Source organism: Mizuhopecten yessoensis, unplaced genomic scaffold, assembly GCF_002113885.1.
Source record: "Mizuhopecten yessoensis strain PY_sf001 unplaced genomic scaffold, ASM211388v2 scaffold11177, whole genome shotgun sequence".
Lineage (NCBI taxonomy): Eukaryota > Metazoa > Mollusca > Bivalvia > Pectinida > Pectinidae > Mizuhopecten > Mizuhopecten yessoensis.
The window spans coordinates 441,023-465,846 of NW_018408918.1; the positions used below are offsets into that span (position 1 = coordinate 441,023).

The window sequence follows — 24,824 nt, forward strand, 5'->3', positions numbered from 1 at the left end:
ACAGTTCATATTGAGATGTTTCTTTAGACTTTAAATTTGGTACAATATATGCTCTGTCACCTTCATCAGACAAATGGAAATAGCAGAGCCAACATTGTGTGAGCTTCATCAGACAAATGGAAATAGCAGAGCCAACGTCGTGCGAGATATAGGTTGGTAATACTTCCGATTCACTTTTAAAATTTGTGAAATACTCCTAGAGCAAAAGTAATTTTCTTATCAACAACTCATTAGGACAATCAAATAAACAGGCATTCAATTTGAATGGTGTGTGAAAGTTTGGTTCATTTCATTCACATGTGTAGGTATAACTAAACTATTTCTTACTAAAATTACAAGAACTAAACAAGTTAGTACCCTTCAAGTATAATTTTTCTAATCAATTGATGCATAACTATTGTTAGCCATCTAGAAGTTTTTTTTAAATAATGAGGTAATACAGTTCAGGAAAACACAGTAATTTATGAAGAAATATAAAATACAGATAAAACATTGATGCAGTATTATCTATTCAAAATCACATGCATACAACAAACCTGACGATTTAGATCACAAAATTGGGAAATACTATAATTAGTCACATGCTCAAATCATCAGCCAATCAAATCAAGACAAAACTAAAGGTTAAAAGTAAAACTAATCAAAAACTGATATTGTGGTAGTGACTACTATATTTTAAACAGAAATCCAAACGAAATTAGGCAATAAATCTTCTAAGACTGGTGTGGGCGACCTTTATAATAAATACATACCATAGGGAGGGTTAGGGGCTGGACCCTGAGGTCTTGGTGGCACGCCATTTGCACTGAAATCAAAACAATACTATCATTGATACATACCATTATCAGTACTAACTGACTCGTTATCGGTGCTAAGTGAACTTCCCATCTTCCAGTATCAGCACTTGGCAAGAGTCAAGTGAAAAGTTCACATACTGATATGTTGAAGGTAGAAGTTGTCGACTCTTTCATTTTGAAGGGAATATTTCCAATTAGTTTATGTATTTTCTCCAGATGTGTCAGGCATCATATCTATACACTATATGATAAAACTTCTTTAAACTTGATGTAGTCCAAGCAAGAAATAATTAAGTTTATGACTGTTAAGCCACCAGATTCCAGTTTAAGGGAACCTTCTGAAGACACAAGTGGACAGGAAGTAAACTGTAAATTAGTTTTTTTTTTTTTTTAACTTCCTGTTGAGAGACAGTACAAAAAAAACCAAGATCCAAAATGACTTTGTTAAGTACTGACAGCTTAACCTAAGGAAAGATTTTTGTTATATAAAAAAAAAGTAATATTTGAATTCACATTAAAATATAAGAACGGAAGCAGTGTGATTCTAAATTATTGTTTTTCTACAAACAGCCGGATAACAATCACTTTTTTCAGCATAAACTACCAGAATTTGAATTTGAAACTTTCAGAACAAATATTGCAAAGATGACAATACTGATACTTTCATCACTTCCTATCTCTAGTATAAGGAGATTTGTGCATTGTTTTACCACAAAAAGGTTTTGTATTTGACTCTAGCAATATCTGAAGTATCAATTTCCCTGTAGGGCCTGTCCTGTTGAAGTGTAGTCCACTAATTAACTTTTCAAATTTAATCCTTTCACAGTTGTTTACTAAAATAATAAGAGTGCTTTCACACTTTTCAGGTATCTAATTCTGAATCTTAAAAGTTTTTTGTCCGATAGTTTTTCTTTTATCCATTAATTGTTTTCGAATACATTTCATATTTAGTGCAAATAATGTTAATATCACAACAGGCTAAAAGTTTAAAGTTAACAGTGCAAGTTTAAAAGCTTTCAAATGATATTTAAAGCAAAAGTGATACTACAACTTGCAGATTGCTTTTGATATGTTCCCCAGTGACAGTCTCCTCCAGAAATCAATCTAATTAGCATCTTACCCAGGGTTTGGACGTCGGCGACCATCCTTAGCTGCTAGTATTTCATCTACAATATGTGGGGCCTAGATTAAAAAAAAAAGGATGTTAGAATATTGAAAAACAAAAGTAATTGTATCAATACAATATTCAACTTTTTCTCTCTCCATACATAGAAGATGCTTTGTGGTTATTCTCTCACAAATATATGATACCGTATTTTTATCAAATATCTCTGGTAGATTATTAAATTTTGAATATCATTTTAAAAGAAAAATCCATATTCTGCAATGTAAAAAATAACTTGATACTGTAGCATCTTAAATGCGAGTTCATCTGACCACTTAAGTCCTTAACTAGTCAGGATCCAAGTCATGTCTTATTTTTTTTTTTAAATATATCCAATTTACATCCCACCCTCCGCATCACAGCGAGTTCCTCACATAGCTCCTCCCACCCACCCTTTTTTCTGTGCTTTGGAAGATGTGCATGTCTGAAGGTGAGTATTTGTTTCTCGGGTCCTCCTTGACTGTGAACAGGATGAGATTTGAGTAGACTTCGTGGTTCTTGTCGTCTACCACTGCAGTCGGCTCCAAGACAGATGATAGTGGGAACCTCTCCTGTTCTTCCTGCAAAATTAAACAAAATATTAGGAAAAAATTATCATACAATGTAGATGGTCCGTTAATTACATCTTTTCAGGGAGAAAAGACTAAACAAAGAGAATTTTGGTTAGTCAAATACTTTTTTAATTTTCTTTTATGTATTGTTATTTTCATGATTTCATCATGATGTTAATTATGCGAATTGGTAAATCACAAAATATATCCAGAATATAGTATGTCATACCCTGTAACAGTCAATGTTCAGTGTATATAGTTTACCAGATTTTGTGTGGTTCCAGTGAAATCATGAATGGATATTTATGATTTTTTTTAATTAACTCTCTAACATGTGCAATGTGCAACCAGTTATCTGTATGATTGCTTACTGGAACAATAGGCGTTTGATAATCTGCTCTCTACTGTAAGTTTGAAAATGTAAAATTTTAAAAGTTAGTCCTGACAAATGTTTCGTCCAATACTAACAGTACCTATATGATGTCACATCCTGTTGCAATGGTACTGCCTGAACCATGAAAAAAATCTCAGATGAACAAGGTATTCCGTCTTTGCGTATTGCAGAGTTATCTTCTCTTGGGAGCAGGGAGTGATTGTTACGTCACTTGTTTGTGAGAGTAACATCATCAATTTTTGAGAAAACGACGTAATTTTCACACAGACAAATGACCTAACAATCAATACCTGCTCCCAAGAGAAGATAACTCTGCAATACGCAAAGACGGAATAGGAGTTTGCAAAATTTCTACTGCAAGGGAGACGACTTTCTCAGCAATATAACTGTATTTTACAATTAAATTGGTGCCTGTTTCCAGATAAGTAACACACAGCATACAAATAGTAACACAAAAGTCTTTGTTTAATTAGGTATTATAATTATATTGGTGTCCCAGCTCCAGTGAAAAGTACTGAGAGATGACAAGTGTCATCATTGCCTGCCTAGTGCTGGTCAGTACTTTCAAATTAAATCCCATGCAAAGCATTGTTATAATCAATTTCATCTACACAGACAGTTAGTGCTTCTCCTAATTCATATACTGATATAAAGATAGGCAAAGCTGCACAAAAAGAAAATAATTATAAGCTATTATGATTTTTCAAAAAACTTTGTGTAAAGAAGTTATTGGTCCTTGTTTATATCAGAAGAATCTATGAAATGCTTCAAATCTAGTGTAAAAAGCGTTAAAAAATGATTTCAAAATCGTCACCCATTTTCAGCTTCCAGTATACCCCTGGTGTCATATGACATCAACAAAACAAGCTCCTGGTACCAAAGGGGCCATGTGAAATAGTGCATTTGAAATATGTCCAAGTTTCACTCTCAAAAGATTATTTGTTTCAAAAAGTATACAGTGTTCGGAGAATTAAGATGTGAAAAGCTACATTCTTACCTCCTTTGCACTAGTGAGCTGACAATTAAATGACACAAAATATTTGCATATGATTTGGCACTCTTGTAGGACACATTAAGTATAGATTTGACAATTTGAAGCACAAATTGATACATTTCATAGACTCTCTGAAAGGGTGACAGTGTCTTTTTTCACAAAGAAGATCTTTTGAATCCTAATTTCATGCTTGACCTGATATTTTTTCTTTCTTTCAGATATCATATATTGGACCCACGATATATCTAAAAGTCCTTTCTAGACTTGCTCTGTTGCCTTGATAACATCACCAAACAAAATGTCTAAGTCATCTTTTCTACATAACTGCCATTGTCAATAAATTGTTGCCTTTCATACCCAATATTCCTTGTTGATGATGACATCTGTCCTGTTGCCTAAATCTTCTGTCACCATTTCTTTCCTATTGCTCTTTTACATGACACCTATCCATTGCTTGTCTGAAAACACCTAACCCATTGCCTATATTTAAGGTGACACCTAGCGAATGCTTGTCTGAAAACGCCTTACCCATGCCTATATTTATGATGACACCTACCTTATTGCCTATATCTATGATGACACCTCACCAATCGCCTATATCTAGGGTGGCACCTACTCCATTGCCTATATATAGGGTGACACCTACCCAATCGCCTATATCTAGGGCGACACCTTCCTCATTGCCTATATCTAGGGTGGCACCTATTCCATTGCCTATATCTAGGGTGGCACCTATTCCATTGCCTATATCTAGGGTGGCACCTATTCCATTGCCTATATATAGGGCGACACCTACCCAATCGCCTATATCTATCATGACACCTACCCCATCGCCTATATCTAGGGTGACACCTTTTCCATTACCTATATCTAGGGTGACACCTACTCCATTGCCTACACCTACTCCATTGCCTACACCTACCCCATTGCCTATATCTAGGGTGACACCTACTCGATTGCCTATATCTAGGGTGACACCTACCCCATTGCCTATATCTAGGGTGACACCTACTCCATTACCTATATCTAGGGTGACACCTACCCAATTGCTATATCTAGAGTGACACCTACTCCATAGCCTATATCTAGGGTGACACCTACCCAATTGCTATATCTAGGGTGACACCTACTCCATTGCCTATATCTAGGGTGACACCTACTCCATTGCCTATATCTTGGGTGACACCTACCCAATCACCTATATCTAGGGTGACACTTACCCCATCGCCTATATCTAGGGTGACACCTACCCAATCGCCTATATCTATCATGACACTTACCCCATTGCCTATATCTAGGGCGACACCTTCCGCATTGCCTATATCTAGGGTGATACCTACCTCATTGCCTATTTCTACTATGACACCTACTCCATTGCCTATATCTAGGCTGACACCTATAAGGTGACACCTACCCTTTTGCCTGTCTATGACAACACCTACCCCATTGTCTATATCTAGGTTGACACCTACCCCATTGCCTATATCTATCATGACACCTACCTTATTGCCTATATCTAAGGTGACACCTTACCAATCGCCTATATCTAGGGTGACACCTACTCCATTGCCTATATCTAGGGCGACACCTACAACTTTGCCTATATTGCCTATATATAAGGTGACACCTACCCCTTTGCCTGTCTATGACAACACCTACCCCATTGCCTATATCTAGGTTGACACCTACCCCATCGCCTATATCTATCATGATACCTACCCCATTGCCTATATCTTGGTTGACACCTATCACATTGCCTATATCTAGCGTGACACCTACCTCATTGCCTATATCTATCATGACACCTACCCCATTGCCTTTGTCTATGATGACAATGTCTCTGGCCTCCACAACCATCAGGCATCTCATTGTCCAGATACCGGTTGTGCTTTCCATGTGTTTCAGCTTCCTTAGACCATCCTCCACAGTCATAGCACCTGACAGGCAGAAACAATCAATTAATACTTAACACTTCTCCTTCAGTACAGATCTACAATTCCATGTGAGGAATATTTGCCATTGACTCAATTAAACAGTTAACCATTGTTTTAGCTGATTTGTTTTCTTGCTTGTACCAATAAAATAATATTTTTTTATTCTTGGATGAAAAATCTTGCACACTTGATTCAATTACTGTTGTAAGATCATTTTCAACATCATAAAAATGCTTAATCATAATAAAGCATTTTAGAACTGATAAATGATAAATGATCAAAATAGAATTTTAGAACTGAACAGTGATTTAAATGATTGTGACAAACATTTTTCAGGTTTATTTTACATACAAACATATTTACATGATTTATACACATGCCTTATATTACATGAATGATTTCCAGCAGGTTACGCTCATATTTAAAATTCCTGTAATTCAATGCCAATTCATAATACCTGTAGAATCTTACCTGCTCTAGAGGTTTACATAACTTGAAGTTCTATGTCAATTCACTACAACTGTAGAGTTCTTACCTGATCTAAAAGTTTATATTAATTAACATGTAATTTGATGTCAATTCACCATACCTGGAGAATTCTTACCTGATCTAGAAATTTAAGTTACCTTATTTTGTCTATTCACTATACCTAGACAATTCTTACCTGAACTGGAGGTATATGTGGCCAGGTGATCCACCTCGAATCCCTGGAAGTTATCAGGTCGACTATCCATACTGTGTTGCTCTAAAATATCCAAACAAAGCCATATTAGACACTTTTCCTTGAACTTCTTCATGTAAATCTTAAAGTCTATAGATGTTAGTCTAATAAGGTCGACCTAATTCCGTCTATCCAAATAACTCAGACATTCAGTCTAATATTGTGTGGACAGAGGTAAACAAATGTGTACATGTAGGGTAATAGTCATTTAACACAATGACACTATGAACATCTGCAATAGTTTTACAGGTTAATATCTTTATAATCAGATACCATCTTGCCAGCAGGAAAACAGACATGATATTTTGCCGATATAGCATGGCGACTGGACAAGATATCTTTTAAGATATGGTTGATGTCCACTATACAATGGACAAGATATCTTTTAAGATATGGTTGATGTCCACTATACAACAAGTAATGCCTGGACTGACCACTTACTATCTGTGAAAACATCACCATTGACCTCTAACCACTACAGGAAACACTCCTGCTGACCCTATGGCCTGTGAGGTCAGATGTCATCAAACCAATCAACCATGACTTATCAATATTTAAATCACATGTCGGTGATCACGTATTATGACATACATTGATTTATCAATCCAACACTGCACCTTTAACTTCTTCATGTAAATCATGACACAGTCGTCATCGTCAACAGTTTAAGATTGTTACACGACATTGATGAGTTTATGTTGTAATATATCATACCTAAGAATAACTGTTAACACTGTAATTTTCCTTGAAAAGCCAGGAAGCAAACACATAGTCAGACTTAAAGAAGGAGGGAAGGGGTGTATTACAGGACAATAAGAGTACATAGGTTTGAAATTTCTGCTAAACTGCAATATATATATATATAAGTGGGCTAATTACCAGGCATGGGTTTATTTCAGGATAATTTATGGTAATTGATTTATTCATAGTTTATTCAGCTGTACTGAATAAAATACCACTGAGCAGTATATTGTCAATAAATGTGCAAATGTATATATATGAACCTTTGAAGTTATATTTAAGGTATAAACTAAAACACTGATTTTGTTCTTTCGTTTGGATTGTGGTGGACACAGATGACTTGTTTGTAGAGTATAAGTATGTATATATACATGGTAATATATTTTCCTATTATGAATTAATTTCTGACCCAGACTTTCTTATCAGATCCAGCCACACAAACAGTACTAGTCAATATTCCCTGAGGAGGTAGTGTCTGTGACAGATACCATTAGTCTTTACATACCTATAGCAGTACAACAATGATTATATGGCCATTCTGACCAGTAAATGGACATTTGACCATAGGTAACTGACTATAATCAGCTGACAGTTCGTCATGTAAACAGGGAAACAGGAATACCTGACAAGACGTCCATGATTTGAACACCTCAAATCTGGCTAAGAGCAATAGAATTCAAATATCTGACGTTAAGTATTGTGCACTGGTAAAGTGTAGTGTAGTTTCCAATTTTACTGGTCCATGTGCAAATCCCACTAACCCAGTTTATTCAACATGATAATTAATATCAATTTTTGGGCTAGCAGATAATTATCATAGAACCACTAGTCCAGCTGTAGATTTCACAAGTCTCCCCTTATTGCTGAGCCCTGACTGAGGGCAAATCTATTATGATAGCGAATATTACCACATATATAGGGTGAAATTAATTTTTGGCAATTACAGATTTTACTGTCAAAGGGCCAGTATTTGACCTAACGAAAGTTTCCTGTTTTACAGAAATATAGTTAAATTCTGTCATGGATGCAAACAGTACACCCATTGACTTGTAAACCTCCTTTGAGACCTCAATGAAAACTGATTCTTCTGTTACCTAACAAACATAACCATGAGATCAATAAGTATTCTGACTGAAGAGCACACACAGTCAAAACTTCAGTAAACGGTCCATTTTTTCAATATAAAATATATACAGAAGGTAGTCAGCTCATGATGATAGATTACAATTGATAACCATAACTGTAGGTTAATGTTTAAGTATAAGCTATACTAGTACTGATTTTCACACAGCTTGTATGCTGTATTTGAAAATTAACTCAAGAGATGTAAAACTTTAAAACCATCGTCACGAGTTTAATATTTACACACAGGTAAATAAAGACTGTTATGTACATCAAGTCATGCCTCAGGTTTTTAAACCCTGAAGTTATTTTTAAAGTCTGTATCTCAAATCAATGGCTGAGTGGAAGTGAAAAAGTCTCGAGTATTAATGGGACAGAGAAATAGTTATAACAAATATACAACAAAGTGGACATTGCTGCTGACTTTTAGTGGGAAAACAATAAAACCAAAAGATGAGAGGGAACAAAAAGGTAGTTTTACTGGCATGAGATTCATTTGTACCAGGTTTCAATGTAGTGATGACTGTGACTGAATATACATGCACGTATTCCATGTTCTGTCCATGCTACATGCATCTGTGTTTATTCCATGTTCTGTCCATGCTACATGCATCTGTGTTTTGTCTGTATATTGTCCATGATACATCTGTGTTTTGTCTGTATATTGTCTATGATACATCTGTGTTTTGTCTATATTTTTGTCCATGCTACAGCTGTTGCATCTGTGTTTATTCCATGTTCTGTCCATGCTACATGCATCTGTGTTTTGTCTGTATATTGTCCATGATACATCTGGGTTGTCTATTTTTGTCCATGCTACATCTGTGTTTTGTCTGTATATTGTCCATGATACATCTGTGTTGTCTATTTTTGTCCAAGCTACATCTGTGTTGTCTATTTTTGTCCATACTGCCTCTGTGTTTTGTCTATATTTTTGTCCATGCTGCATATGTTTTGTCTGTATATTGTCTATGATACATCTGTTTTGTCTATTTTTGTCCACGCTACATCTGTGTTTTGTCTGTAAATTGTCCATGATACATCTGTGTTGTCTATTTTTGTCCAAGCTACATCTGTGTTGTCTATTTTTGTCCATACTGCCTCTGTGTTTTGTCTATATTTTTGTCCATGCTGCATATGTTTTGTCTGTATATTGTCTATGCTACTATATTGTCCATGATACATCTGTGTTTTGTCTGTATATTGTCTATGATACATCTGTGTTTTGTCTATATTTTTGTCCATGCTGCATATGTTTTGTCTGTATATTGTCCATGCTGCATATGTTTTGTCTGTATATTGTCCATGCTGCATATGTTTTGTCTGTATATTGTCCATGCTGCATATGTTTTGTCTGTATATTGTCCATGCTGCATATGTTTTGTCTGTATATTGTCTATGCTACATCTGTGTTTTGTCTGTATATTTTCCATGATTCATCTGTGTGGTCTATTTTTGTCCATGCTACATCTGTGTTTTGTCTGTAGATTGTCCATGATACATCTGTGTTGTCTATTTTTGTCCACGCTACATCTGTGTTTTGTCTCTATATTGTCCATGATACATCTGTGTTGTCTATTTTTGTCCATGCTACACCTGTGTTTTGTCTGTATATTGTCCATGATACATCTGTGTTTTGTCTGTATATTGTCTATGATACATCTGTTTTGTCTATTTTTGTCCACGCTACATCTGTGTTTTGTCTCTATATTGTCCATGATACATCTGTGTTGTCTATTTTTGTCCACGCTACATCTGTGTTTTGTCTGTATATTGTCCATGCTGCATATGTTTTGTCTGTATATTGTCTATGCTACATCTGTGTTTTGTCTATATTTTTGTCCATGCTACAGCTGTGTTTTGTCTTTATTTTTTCCATGCTACATCTGTTTTTTGTCTATATTTTGTCCATGCTACATCTCTGTTTTGTCTGTATTCTGTATTTTGTCTGTTTCTTTGTTTTGTTAGTATTCAGAATTGTGAATGTCTGTGTAATGTCAACACATTCTTTGTGTTTTGTCAGCAATTTAAAACTTTGTTCTACACATTCTATTTTCAGTTCACAAAGTACATGTGTTTTGTCTGTAAATTCTATGTTTTACCTCCTGTTCTATGTTTATTATGACCTTTCTTTGTGTTTTCTGTGTGTTGTATGTGTTTGCTGTGTGTTGTATGTGTTTGCTGTGTGCTGTTTGTTTTCTCTGTGTGTTGTTTGTGTTTGCTGTGTGTTGTCTGTGTTTGCTGTGTGTTGTATGTGTTTGCTGTGTGCTGTTTGCTTTCTCTGTGTGTTGTTTGTGTTTGCTGTGTTGTCTGTGTGTTGTTTGTGAGTTGTATGTGTTTGCTGTGTGTTGTATGTGTGTTTGCTGTGTGTTGTTTGTGAGTTGTATGTGTGTTGTATGTGTTTGCTGTGTGTGAATTGTACGTGTTTGCTGTATGTGTTTGCTGTGTGCTGTTTGTTTTCTCTGTGTGTTGTTTGTGTTTGCTGTGTGTTGTCTGTGTTTGCTGTGTGTTGTGTGTGTTGTCTGTGTTTGCTGTGTGTTGTATGTGTTTGCTTTGTGCTGTTTGCTTTCTCTGTGTGTTGTTTGTGTTTGCTGTGTGTTGTCTGTGTTTGCTGTGTGTTGTATGTGTTTGCTGTGTGTTGTTTGTGTGTTTGCTGTATGTTGTTTGTGAGTTGTATGTGTGTTTGCTGTGTGTTGTATGTGTTTGCTGTGTGTGAATGGTATGTGTTTGCTGTGTGTTGTATGTGTTTGCTTTGTGCTGTTTGTTTTCTCTGTGTGTTGTTTGTGTTTGCTGTGTGTTGTCTGTGTTTGCTGTGTGTTGTCTGTGTTTGCTGTGCATTTTGTCTGTATAGTGTTTTCCCTGTACGTTGTGTGTGTTCTGTCTGTGTTTGCTGTGTGTTTTGTGTGTGTTGTGTTTTCACTGCAGATTGTGTGCGTTCTGCTGTGTCGCTGTAATTCCCTATAAATTGTTTGTGTATAGTGTACAGTCCAGGTTCCCTACTTGGTGTCAACTTCTCGGCTGTCAGGCAGGTTTAATTGTCTCCACTCCTGTTTACATAATGACATGTATGTTGGTTGAAGGTTGGGCCCATTTTAATATCAAACAGCAATGACTCAAGCTGTCACTAATTTTGAATTATATCATTTAAAAGTTTATTCCTATAATTGCTAGCCCTAAAAATGACAAAAATAATTTAAAAGCAGCAGTAGTATTTTTAGACTGTACCCATCGCTCTTGCACAATAACCTTCATGTAATGTTATTTTACTAAATTCTGATTATGTGTACATTAAAACTAAGTATAAAAAAGTACGGTGATATAAACAAAACAATACTTTCAGTAAAATCATGAAAGACCCACTAGTATACATACATGTATGATATTGGGCGTTGAAACAGCCATCTAGAAAATGTACAAATGTGAGGAAAGTGTCACAAACACTAATGGCAGACGTTTGTAACAACCTAATGATTGTCGCAAGAAAGTCATGAATGTCACACCCTCCGACCACATCCATAAATACACACACAAGTAGGTATAGCTGGTATCCGAGGAGGTTCTTTTTTCAGTATTACATCCCATGTTCTACATACCTCATCACACATGTACATACTTGTATGTTTTTTACATCTGCCTGCCATACGCTCATGTTTCACATTTGTTTAAAACATATAATGAGGGAAAAATTGGCCTGTCCTTCAACAAATATGCATACCAAATGCATGTGTTTTCTCCGACAATTAATGATGTAAAGGTTTTTACAGCGAAAACATTATCATAAACGCTGCATTGTGTAGTAAAATTTTATAAAAATTTGTTATAAAAAAATAACAAGCCTAAGTGTTGCAAAACGAAGGAAACATACAAATCCCATTTGGAATATTTGAAATTTCTGTAAGGATTTTTGTGGGGGTTTCATTTATGGCATTATATTTTCTGTATAAATTCATTAAATATTTATAGCAGAATTTGATTGTTAGTCAGATTATGTGTTTAACCCCGGAAACTATCAAAATTCAAAACCATCCCATTAAATATTTGCAACATTGATGTACCAACTTTTAAATCGTAAGATAGTTTTTGTTGTGTAAATTTAGAGGTTTCTATATTCTATTACCGGTGGCATAGTACACATATTTGCGATTTTTCAGGCTCTGGTTTCAGTTACTTAAGTTACAAACAGGACTTTCATTTACACTTCAGGTATTTTAGATCTAGGCACACGATTCTCACAATAGGAATCCAGAAGATGACCTGAATTCATGGCCTGTACCTGAATGTGTGGCCTGCCCCGAACTAAGCTCACAAGCAATAGAATAGAATAAGAGTTTTATTTCAACATATACCCAGTGTGTGTTGGATCAATTACGACCTATACAGATGACCCAGATTTCTTTGACTATCCTCAGTCGCTACTTAACCAGGTATATGGTAGGTAGAGTTTCAGTTCAATTTTTGAACTAAGCCTATCAGAAATTTTAGAACAAGTTAGTTTCCCTTAAGAAAAAAATTTGATTCTCAGTTTTTTTTATTTGAAATTCCTAATAATAAAATAAATAATTGTAATCTATAATCCATTATTTAATTCACTTTTCTTACCATCATAAAATTATTTGAATTGAAAATCTGGTGAACATTATTGAGATTTGGTTGTGTCTACACTTTGACATGTATATATACTATATCATCAGTTCTATCCTAAGTCAGTTGACAAACAAATGTAAAACTTGAAGGATTATTTATACCGGTATGTACGTGTGCAGTATTTGTATCTTAGTCTCAGCTCAAAATTTACCGGTACAAATTACGTAAGTTTGCAAATTAGTCTAGCTAGTTTTTACTGTACTTGTCATGCTAGATGTACACAAGATAAATTGATCATATAGGATTAAAGTTTAAGTTTTGAAGTAAGATCAAGCCAACAGTACAGGTATATATATACAATACACCAGATCTACAGTACTGGTATATATATACAATACACCAGATCTACAGTACTGGTGTGTTCAAAATATTTAAATTTTTACACAGATATCATATTGTAGGAAGTTGACCTATATAAATGTTTAAGGTAACAATTCCTACGATATTCTTTGTTAGCTTTCAGTGGAACAATGTAGCATTGCTTTGATACCAACATAGTGTCGATCCTTCACCTTTATGAATTATTCATATTCCCAAATTTTTCTTTTTGTGTCGCATCAATGATTTGCATTGAAGTTTATTTGTAAAACATACATCCGGGTCTATAACTGCAGAAACAAAATTGAATGAGAATTTGTCGAAAAAATAAATCTTCAACCCATTAAAAAAATTCAAGTATATATAATATGCACATTAAAAAGGTAACACAATGTTAACCATCCTATGCATTTCATTCAGTAATCGCCTCTAAAACTTGATCATGGACTGTATTCTATATGTCTCACGATCTTAACATACTATTTTTTTCCATGTTACACATCACACACATAATGCACATTCCTTTCTGTATCTACCTTAAAATACCTGCAGCAGAATTTACTGTAGATGAATATGCAGCCTTTCACCTTCCTAAACCTACCTTTAATCCAAGTGTATATAGCCTGGAAGGGGTGATAAAACAAATCCCTGTGAACAAAGTTGCTATGTCAACCCTGTGGTTTTACATTCCTCCGACTATCATTGCTACAGAGCAACACATCTGTTCACATATCTCCACAGCCTCGTTAGTTTTATAACTTCTTAACTCCAAATGGTAGAACACTTTTTTCAAAACTTTTGGAAATAGTGGAATATTTTTAAGTTTCCGTTCCTTGGCTCATCGTTTTAAATCTGTACATGATGCATTGTCTGTTAAGAATTCTGATAATTTTGCATCAAAACTTGTTAGGCTGATATGCTTCAGCTGTAAAGTAATCCTCCACTTTCTCCTTCACTAAATCTATTATACAAAACTGAATTCTCCACTTAGCAGTAGTAATACTAAGACAGAAGTGTTGCCTTCAGCTCCTGACGAACACTGTACACCACTAATCTACCTTACAGCAAGATATTTACTGGCCTGACACACTCCATTACCTCTGTACACAGAAAAGAATGTAAGTTTCCTGTGTATTATCAGATTTCATTCCGCAGCATGCATGGTTACAGTGTTCATATAGTATTCTGTATTAAAGGAAGTGCTTTCGTTGTGCAACGAAACACAAGTTTCGTTTTAACTTGCCTTGTATACAACAAAATATGCAGCCAGTTGCATCACACGGTAAGTGATCAGTACAGATAGGACTCAGTACAGATAGGACGTCACTTTTTAGGAAAGATAATTAACTGAGTTTAACATGCACTGTAAATCCACTTAAATTCTAGGTCAAGATCACTACCAAAATATACAAAACATTGACTACCTGGGGAAAACTACAGAGGTACAATAACGTAGTTCGTTTCATTGACTGGCTATCCTCTCAAATGCAGAGACGTTGGGTACGATATATTAATCAAAGTGATTGATACGGATGAGTAGGCTAATAGATTCTATGTAAATGTAAACAAGTTATAAAATATCAACTCTACTTTTTGTATCTCGTGCCTGGGAAATCTATCCTATCTATTTGATGGTTTATACTGTAGCTTTAATCAAATATTGCGCAGTGTTAAAGTGCAGATTTCTAGATTTCTCAACCTTGGAATGTTTAAGCTATGAAATATAGAACAGGTTTTTTTCTGTATTCAAAAACAGAAATGTTTCCTTGATCATTGATAGATACAAGTTACTTGATCAAGATCAAAGAAACATTGAAGTACATGTTACTGCATGACATTATTAGCAGTTAACATTCAAAATGTGAACCATCAAATATTATTAAAAACAAGCCAATATATACCTAGTAATCCTAGGGACAAACTTCAGTATCGAAAAATGAACAAAGGGTCATAACTCTTGATCAAGTTGAAAATAAGACACAATTTCAACACACCATACTCCGCAATTCCAAGTGGTACTTCAATCACAACATTTGGCAATTGTATGTAACAGAGTAAACAAGATATGACCTGGACAAAGCCATGTACATTGAACAAAAGGCCATTATTTATAAATAATTGGATATTAAATCTGATTTTAATATGCCACATACTCAACCATACTAATTGGTATTTCATTCACAAAATTTGGCAATTTTAGGCAACTTTTTAGGCAGATGTGCTCTAGACAAAGTAACGCACAGTAAACAAAGGGCCATAACTCTGTATATAGCGGAGTATGATAGATCCCATTGCAGCACTCAACACTTCATCCCACTTGTTACTCACATAAAAAATTGTGCAATTGTAGGCGACAGATTATTTAAGATATACCCCAGACAAAAAGACGCACAGACCGACATATTAAGTGCAAGCTTACAATAGTCCCCTCTAAGTCATTACCAGTTGCCCCATACAGATATTTCATTCTTTGTTTTAGTCAGCTGATTGGCCTTTCTGGACCTGTCATGCTGAGAATTCTGCTGCTTCCAAACGCTATTTCAATTTGCCCACCTTTTCAAATGGCCCAGGCTACGGTCATGTAATACATACAATACTTTAGTGTAGTCTGTTAGACCCTCTAAATTTACTCACAACCAGAGATAAAACAAATAGAAACAATGAACTTTAATATCAAATACGTACCATATCCATTGTTTACTCTGCCAAAGTCATCATCTCTGAAAAATACCGAAAAGATTTCAAACTTTATTTCACAATACTGTTGAGTCATTTACGATAGGTAAATTGAAACATCGAAAGTATACAATAATCGACATTAACCCTTTCACCCCTATGTAACTTAAGTAGACTCTACCATACATTGATATGGATGAGTCCATTATGGTCTACAGTGGTGAAAGGGTTAATGCAGTTTGGGTCAGGTGATATATATAGACTTAGCATTGTTTTATTTCAGATTTCTACTCAACAATTTACACCAGGGAAGATTATCAATGGTAACAAGTTGCATAGTTTATTGATCTTGCTACGAGCAATTTGAAATATTTTTGTAAAATTTCCCATTGAAAGACATTTGAATCAAAACCTAAAAAACACACTTTTTCTTTATTTCATCTTCACCCGCTTTCAGCACATAAACAAAAACTTTCTATAGCAACAGTGCAGTGGGAAACTGATATACTGTACATCTGGGATCTAACTCAGTATCAACTATTTGTAGTGATGCTTTTCATTGGATGAAACATGTCCAGAGGTTAACCAATCAGGACAATGAAACAGGTATCACAATATCTGCATATACATGTTTATTTGTATAAGGAAATAACTGAATGGTGTTACAATCTACATTTACACTTGATACACTTCGCCTGTCAGTTAAGACAGTTTTTTTTTAAGTTATATGAAATTTCATTTGTAGCTTGCATCTTTGGTCCTACATCCCTGTAAGTAAAATATTGGTTGTATCCGATATGGGTGGATAACTTTTAAGCAACTTAAAATCAGCTGGTTGGGGATTCTTGTGTTATTAGTAAGGTTAATAGCACATCTCAATTTGTTAATATTTTGTTTCTGTAGCCAACCATTGAAAATAGTTAAGATTAATGTTTATACTTACAAACTGTCTCTTTTGAAAACAGGTTTTCAAGACAAATTTATCAAACAGACATGTTGCATTTTCAATATGTTTTCTTTGTGAATACAAACTTACCAGTATATTTAAAACGAATATTTCAAATGAAAGAAACTTAGAATGTGTTTGTCTAAACTACACACACAAGCTAAAAAGAAGAAAACAACTAGCATAATTTCTTAAAACTAAATTGAAGATGGAAACAGCCATCTATCCTCTACAACGAAACACCTTTTAAAACACAAGACAGATCCGGGATCTTGAAATCTTTTAATCAAACTCTACACTCAAAAAATATTTAAAATACAACAAATGTTAATGTAGGGATGTCACGGACACAGGGACCAGACACACTGATAACTATATATAATAGGTCCTTATGATTTAGTCTTGTTTTCCCAAGAGTCTGGTCTAATTCCTATTTTATTTTGTGATTTCAAGCTGAAACCTAGGTAGCATTTGTCATTTGCTGAAAGAGACACACTCACAAAATAGGAATGAAACGAAGTTCGAAGAAACAATGCAAGCCTGTCTACTGAAAAGGGAATTAAAATTCCAGCTGAGCTGAGAGAGCTTCAGTTAGCTTTACTGACAAATATCACTGTGTGCAACAAAGAAATCCTTAAGCTTTCTGTATTACCAACAGGATAAGACAAGACAATTCTTTCATGGGAGTCACCATTTTGGTTTAGCGCCCTCAACTGAATACAAAATTGAAATAGAAATTGGATCAGACTCGGGCACGGAAAAAACTTGAGAGCAGGAGTGTGGGGAAAAGGGAGACTAATGTAGGATTGTGTTTACAGAAGAGGAAAGTTCCAATCAAATACTAGATACAATACAGTTCATATCTACTTAAATTAACTTGTGATAATATTTTCTAGCAGTTTTCGTCTTGAAAGAAATTTGGATGTTTCACTTGTACCATATAATGCTTATAACGGGTGCCAGGTATAGGTAAATGACAGAAAGTGAAGCAAATATTTCAGATTTGTTTTTCTTTCAGAATATCATTGACTGTTCTTTTGCATGCACAGATACCTGCCAAGAACATAACTGAAGTATTGTTGTTCTTTTTTTTCTGTCAAAATACCATGCCTAGTAAATAGTTAATTAAATGCTACACATGCATATATATATATTTATCACATACCTGTTGAATCTTGTTATAGTAATAAAAGCAATTTTCAGACCATGAAATACAACGTTCTGTATTGCACATGTGCAACACGGAATGTTGTATTTACCTACTAGCCGGAACTACTTTTTATGGGAATCCCCTTGTCATGGCGAACTGAAAAGTTCCCAGTATTTGCGAAAAATATCAAAGTTTATAAAATCTTTGTATTGATCTCTACCAAATACAGAAGGTATGTGATAAAAGCAAGACCACACACTCGATCTGCGCACTTGTGAATATATTCATTCGCGCAATAAACTCATGCTTTCTGATTCGTTAGAACAACACAAGTGTGTGGTCTTGCATATATATAGAATAAAAACATAAATCTTTCAGATCATCCGCTAGGCCTTTCTGCCTTCTAGGGCTTCTTCAGGTGCCAAATAAAAGTTAATTTGCAATTCGTATATGCATTTCGTTTCATCTAAATTTGAAACTCATTTATACAAAATTAAGTTTTATTAATTACAGTAATTGTATTGAATTAGGCGTAATATCAATCTGCCTGTCCCTTTCATGACTAAAATAGTTAACAATTCAACAACAAAAGAGAAGAAAAAACTATGAACATATTCACACATCTATTTAATATAAGGCCTAAAAATAGTACATGTGTTCCTGCTGGGGATGCTGGAACCTATCTGGGAATGATGAAACCTATCTACCAAAAGAGGGTAGATTGGTTGGGAGTTTTCTTATATGTGTATTTGTTGTTTCACCAAGACTATATTGTGGAAAACTGATATTTTAGTTCTTGCTTCAAAATGCCCTTAAAGAATTTCAGAGTAGGTAGGAACATTTACTGTCAATTCGGTTTGCAGAAACACAAGTATTTTTTTCAGGCTTAATTAGGTCTTTCTGCAAAAAACAAAAATGCAAAATGACAAATTAGTATCATGATACATAGAACACAAAAAACACGCTATCTATTTAGGAAAATGTTATCTTTAAAAAGCACAAACCTGGTTGTTATTTTCAAAAGAGATCAACAGAACTGTACTACAAGTAGTGGTGCAATTGGTCGGCAAAAACTGACCACCTTGACCAGTGCATCATTAAGTTGGACTGATGACCACTCACCTGGCTGTATGCATCTCGGACAACCCTAACCTGAACTCTGACCCCCTATAGGAGGAGGGAGGGGGCCTCCTTGGGGAAGAATACGAGTCCACATAGCTATAACAACACATAAAGCAAAGCTACAGTACAAACTGGGCACTATTTTATTAACTTACAAAAGGCACATGTGCTTACAATCAATCAACACACCTGTTAACTAAAATGACTTAGGTGATGAAAAAAAGCACACCTATGCATAAGTGATCATGTGATTACCAAAAACACAGGAAACGTGACATAGAATTTCACCAATCCTGACATTTACGATAAAGGGTACCATTGCAAGATTTATAATCACGAAGGATTTCTATTTAAAGCCTTTTTTGTTTTTGAGAGTGCTCTTCTATTTATATAGAAGATTTGGCAACAAAAGAGTTTTCTGGCTTAGAGTTACTTGGTTAATGTTTTCATCTCTCATCTTGATGATGCCTGGACGGCAGCCACTGTAACTTGTAGGATTTATATCTGATAGCTCCAGGGACTGACCCAATGCAGTTTTTATTCCTTTTTGTTTTTTTCAAATAATCAAATTTCAATCATATATATACAATTTCTTTAAAACTTCTTACAAATAAGATTTATATGGAACATTTCTTTAGAAAAGGACAACTAATTCAAAATAAGGATAATGGCAACAATACGTTTCAACTCATTCACCCCTGAAATTTCATAATGAACTATTCCAACCTTTGAATCGGAAGAGTTCAAATGTGTTTTCAGGGGTGAATGACTTATCTTGATGGTACCCCTAAACTTCAAGACTTATTTTTCTAAACTCTATCACAAGCACAATTATTTTGTTCTGCAAGTAGCACATCATGAAAGCACAAAACAAGCCCCAACTTACAAAAGCAAATTGCAATCAATTTAAATTTCATCCATCACTGCCGATCTTAGTTGATCTTTCACACCCATTACAATTTTAGTTACATGGTATCAACATTTTTAAACTGTACATAATTAAGTAGAGTGTGAATTCATGCACAGTGAATATCTACAGGTCTGTATACATACAGGTCTGGATGGTGCAGAATGTGCTATACTGAAGTGTCATGGTGTCTAAGTGACATGAACCTGGCAATAAGGTAGCTAGGTGAGTAACACATTCAAACACAGGTGTTTTAATGTCAATCAACACACGTGTATTAACAACACAACCAAACACAGTTGAGATTTTATTTGGTGCAAAGCAGACTTAGTTAACTCTAGCATGTTTTTGTTTTTTTACTTTCCACATAAAAAGAATTATTAGATAAGTAATATTTATTGAGGGATGTACAATTCCACTAGCCCAATACCTGGGGGTTTTCGTAATTTGCCTGTGAGTACTCTAAATATGAAATTACTGGGAGAGGGCCTAGTAAGTTGTAAGAACTTGTGCCCAATCCCTTTGACTATTCAGCGTCAATAAAATATGTTTGAATGAATATGAAATTACATTTCCATTTGCTTTCATGATCACTTTCCACATACTTAGATTCTTAGATACTAAGTAACATTTACTGACACTCTCTTCATAAAAAAAGGATCACGATAACTAATTAATACGTTCTTTCACTTTCCATTATATAAAGAACTAGGCAAACCAAACTTGAATATGTTTTTGTGTGTCTTTTTGTGAATTTGCCATTATATCTGATTTATTACAAGTTGTGGAGAGAGTAAATAATGTTGAAATAACTTGTGCCCAATCCATTTGCTGTATTTTTGGCAACAGAAATATGTTTGAATAAAAAAAAATATAAAAAGGAATTATAGATACTAAGTAATCTTTACTTTCACTTTCCATATAAAAAGAATAATTGACACTTAGTAGTATTTACTTTCGCTTTGCCTTTCAAAAATAGGGGTAGTTTCTAAAACTGAATAACACTTCATATCTGCCTTTTTTCTGAGGTTTTCTATTAGTATTTTAGAACTGGCAATCCAGGTAAGCTGTCACTTTTCGCCAGACAGGCTATGATAAAGCTGGGTGTGGCCCACCAAGTCTAGTGGTCAGATGTGAGGTCAGTTCAGGTCACCAACCACTTTAAGCTGACCTAGACAGAGCCCATCTGAACACAGTGTCCAGATTGAACTGACCGATGGTTTATGTGACAACTAACTTTTCCAGCCCGTTTTTTTCCCCAAAGACTAATCGATCACCCAGCTGTTTAGGAACTGCCATCTATATACTGAATTGCTGGCTATTGGTGGGGATCTGTATTTTTTACTTATGATAAGGGCATAAAATTCATCTAGATAAAATATTTTGATCTGATCGAAATGATAGTTCAGGCAAGGAGAACAATTCTCTGCCATGCACTGGGGAAGAAATCTGAAATCTATCCTTGTCAAGTAACATGGATCAAATATTCATGATCACATGTATGCCTCAAAATTTCGCCAAAAAATCCAACCAGCAATACAGCACTCCAAACAGCAGTAAAAACAATCCAATATAAGTAACACAAATAAGGGTCACGTTCCCTCAGTGAAATGAGGATATCAAATTGTCAAAGGACAAACAAAATGTTAGACCTGGGACAGTTATAAATTACAATTGATTTAATTTTAACAGAAACACTAAGGCAGGGTCAGCGTTTTTATTTACATACATTGGCAGTCGAAATCCCATTTCAGATTTATGTTTGTTATTTTGTTATTCATTTGGAACCTGAACAGCTCTGGTTTATTAAAAGTTATCAAGACAATGCATTTCTAGAGAAGTAACACTCTACTGTATATTAGGAAATTCTCAAATTAGTCAATTCAAGATGTTGCATTCAAAAGTCTTTCTACAGTAAAATTGATTGTTTAATTGGTCTGTGAAGCACTGTTGAAGCAGAGAAGAGAGCAGAAATGTAAACAACACTAAAAAAACTTACGTATTATCAAATTCAGATTTGCGCAGCCAAGTATGCATCTCATCACTTTTAGAAATTTATAGAAAAAAATATACAGCAATATTGCTTAATTATATGTAACTAGCATGTAAATTTAATGTAGTTTTACATTTCCATTACCTTAAAGTTGTTCAAAAAAATGTCAGTGTAAATGTTTGGAGAGATAACTTTTAGATAAATTTGTTTCACTTTTGGTCACATATATCCTAATGGTCATGATGATCAACTGTCTTTCATTTTTATCTTTTGATTTCACTCTTTAGTTTTTTACGAGAAATGACCTGATGTTACACATGTGTCAGGGTCACACACACATACAAATTACCAGTAGATATGATAATAACATGTATAGTTCTTGGTCTTATGTGAGTTTGCAGAGATAAAATTTACTTCATACTAACTTTTAGAGAGTTTTTAAAAATCATAAAAACTGTGAAGCTATTTCTTAACCTACTTTGAGGAAGTTCTCACAGGAAATGAAGAAATATAGTGGTTTGGCCTGTTCATCGCTGATATCAGCGAGTTGAAAACAACTTAAACTTTTGTGACCATTTACTTATATATAACTTATAAGTATGCGTGTGAAGAAAAAGTGTAAATTATTACCTTTAAGTAAACCAGAAAATTGAAAAAATTGATTAAAATATGAGAAGAAACTAAACTAAATTCTTCGTTTGTGACTTTTAAGATTTTAAAATTACTATACAAATATACTGTCAACATATAACTGTACTAAAATATTCAGTAATACATTGACTTGCAAACAAACTGTTATACATATACAAACACAGGGTAACTCGGACCACCCATCACAATCCTTCTTCATGAACATTTCCAAAATTAACGACTGAAGAAAAAGAATTTTCAACCTGGATTGCATTTTTTGCAAGATACTCTCTACATTGCTTGAATTTTTTTTAGAAGTTGATAAAACAGTTTTACAGATTTTTGTAAAATAGTGAAATAGTTCATGTGTTTTTTTCCAATATCATTGCGTGGCAGGTCACATACACAAGGTCGGTTGTGATGGGGTGGTGGACATCAATGTGGGTGTATTGACATGAACAAGGTGCTAGTTTGTCATTCTCTGCAGTGATCCAGGGAACGGGCGAGCATACAACACACAGAACTTACCTGCTTGGGTAGGTCTCTCTTTCACTGAAACAGAGGTATGATACAAACAAGATAACAGCTAGCCGCAACACAATAGATCTTACCTGCGCAACACAGGTAACCTTCTAACAAACGAGGATTTACAAAGATAAATCAGCTAACTATATTATACTTGACAGCTCTACAACATCAGGATGAGCCATAAAAAAAACTTGTCAGCAAAGATTCTACAAGAGTTATCACTGTTAGTAATTTATAAATCTTTGATTTATTCAAATAACCATATCCAATGTAATAAATGGCCCCCATCCCTCATAAACACCCTTTATCCTTTTTCTGTTCCTTAGTGTCCTTTCCCTTTATCGTAATTTACTGTCCTAGTGGGGGGAAACGTGACTATTCTGGCTATATATTTACAAAATTTGGGAAGGTACAAAGTTGTTTCTGTTTTCTGAAATTGCTAAAAACCCAAGGCACTTATTTGGTCAAATATGACATTTCAACATTCCTATTGTAAACAATAACTCAGCTTAGCATTGATCAAAGAACATGTAACAGTTGTTCAAATTTCACAAATCTTGTAAAATAGAGTTGTTTCAATTGCATCTCATATTTTATATTATTATAGGTCTTAAATCAAATGCATGTTTATCATATTTTTGGACTTAAATCAAATGCATGATTATCATATTTTTCCTATCTCGTTATCTATTCTAAACTAAATTTTATGCTTTATTTCGACAAAGGAAACCAGATATTATGCACGTTTTTGTTGCGATTGCTTTTTCAGTCTTTACTGCAGCCATGCATCAATTTATCGAAAGAGTTATTCAGGTGCAATGCATAACTTCAGATTTATGACCCCCTAGACCCTGTGAGTGTGATAAGATTTATGACACAACAGAAATCTTTTATGTAACAGCTATAATCCAGGCAAACGACAGGTGATTTGAGGTGTAATAATGGACGATCACAGCCAGACCTATAGACCCTTTCCTACTACAAAATGCCTATTAGGCCTGGCCATTAAAAGCTAACAGAGTGAAGTTAAATAAGTTAAAAAAGACTGTTTACACAATTTTGTTTAAAATATCTCATCTGCTGAAAGAAAGCACTATCAATATTACTTGGTAGGGTTTGGGTTTTTTACTTGTAAATGATGAAACGTTTTAGAAACATTTATTCTTTTACCTTTTTTTCAAGCTATGGGCTTTACTGAGCTAACAAATCTTTGTAGAACTAGAAGTCTAGTAAGCCCATAATGCACTTCACTAGATTATCCTCGAGAAGTTCAAACATGGAGGTTTAAAAATGGATTAATGACGACACATGCGTGAAGTTCAGTGACAGGTCAACCTACCCCCCAAACATCTGGAATCTTATATTCATGCATAAGCTGTTCTGTGACTACTGGTGACATACACCAGCTTATCACTGTGTATATCAGATCTACACCTGATGTAACAGCCTACTGTTATATAATTAAGGATTCACCTGGACTCATCCTTCAAC

General features: G+C 34.6%; 1 protein-coding gene across 15 annotated transcripts in view; it reads right to left on the reverse strand.

Annotated features, from left to right (window-relative positions):
- Positions 1-24,824, reverse strand: part of LOC110440256 (epidermal growth factor receptor kinase substrate 8-like) — an 83,769-nt gene that overhangs the window by 45,000 nt on the left and 13,945 nt on the right. For 10 of the 15 annotated variants that reach the window (XM_021483215.1, XM_021483218.1, XM_021483206.1 and 7 more), the window contains exons 3-11: positions 23,334-23,357; positions 22,182-22,226; positions 19,276-19,371; positions 16,067-16,101; positions 6,500-6,580; positions 5,711-5,838; positions 2,355-2,522; positions 1,918-1,979; positions 753-805 (exon numbers count right to left, since the gene is read on the reverse strand). In XM_021483215.1, coding sequence (XP_021338890.1) covers positions 753-805; positions 1,918-1,979; positions 2,355-2,522; positions 5,711-5,838; positions 6,500-6,580; positions 16,067-16,101; positions 19,276-19,371; positions 22,182-22,226; positions 23,334-23,357 — 692 coding nt within the window. Of the gene's footprint in view, positions 1-752; positions 806-1,917; positions 1,980-2,354; positions 2,523-5,710; positions 5,839-6,499; positions 6,581-13,982; positions 14,568-16,066; positions 16,102-19,275; positions 19,372-22,181; positions 22,227-23,333; positions 23,358-24,824 lie in introns of those variants that run through there. The other 5 variants (XM_021483213.1, XM_021483216.1, XM_021483219.1 and 2 more) reach the window with 5 other exon arrangements.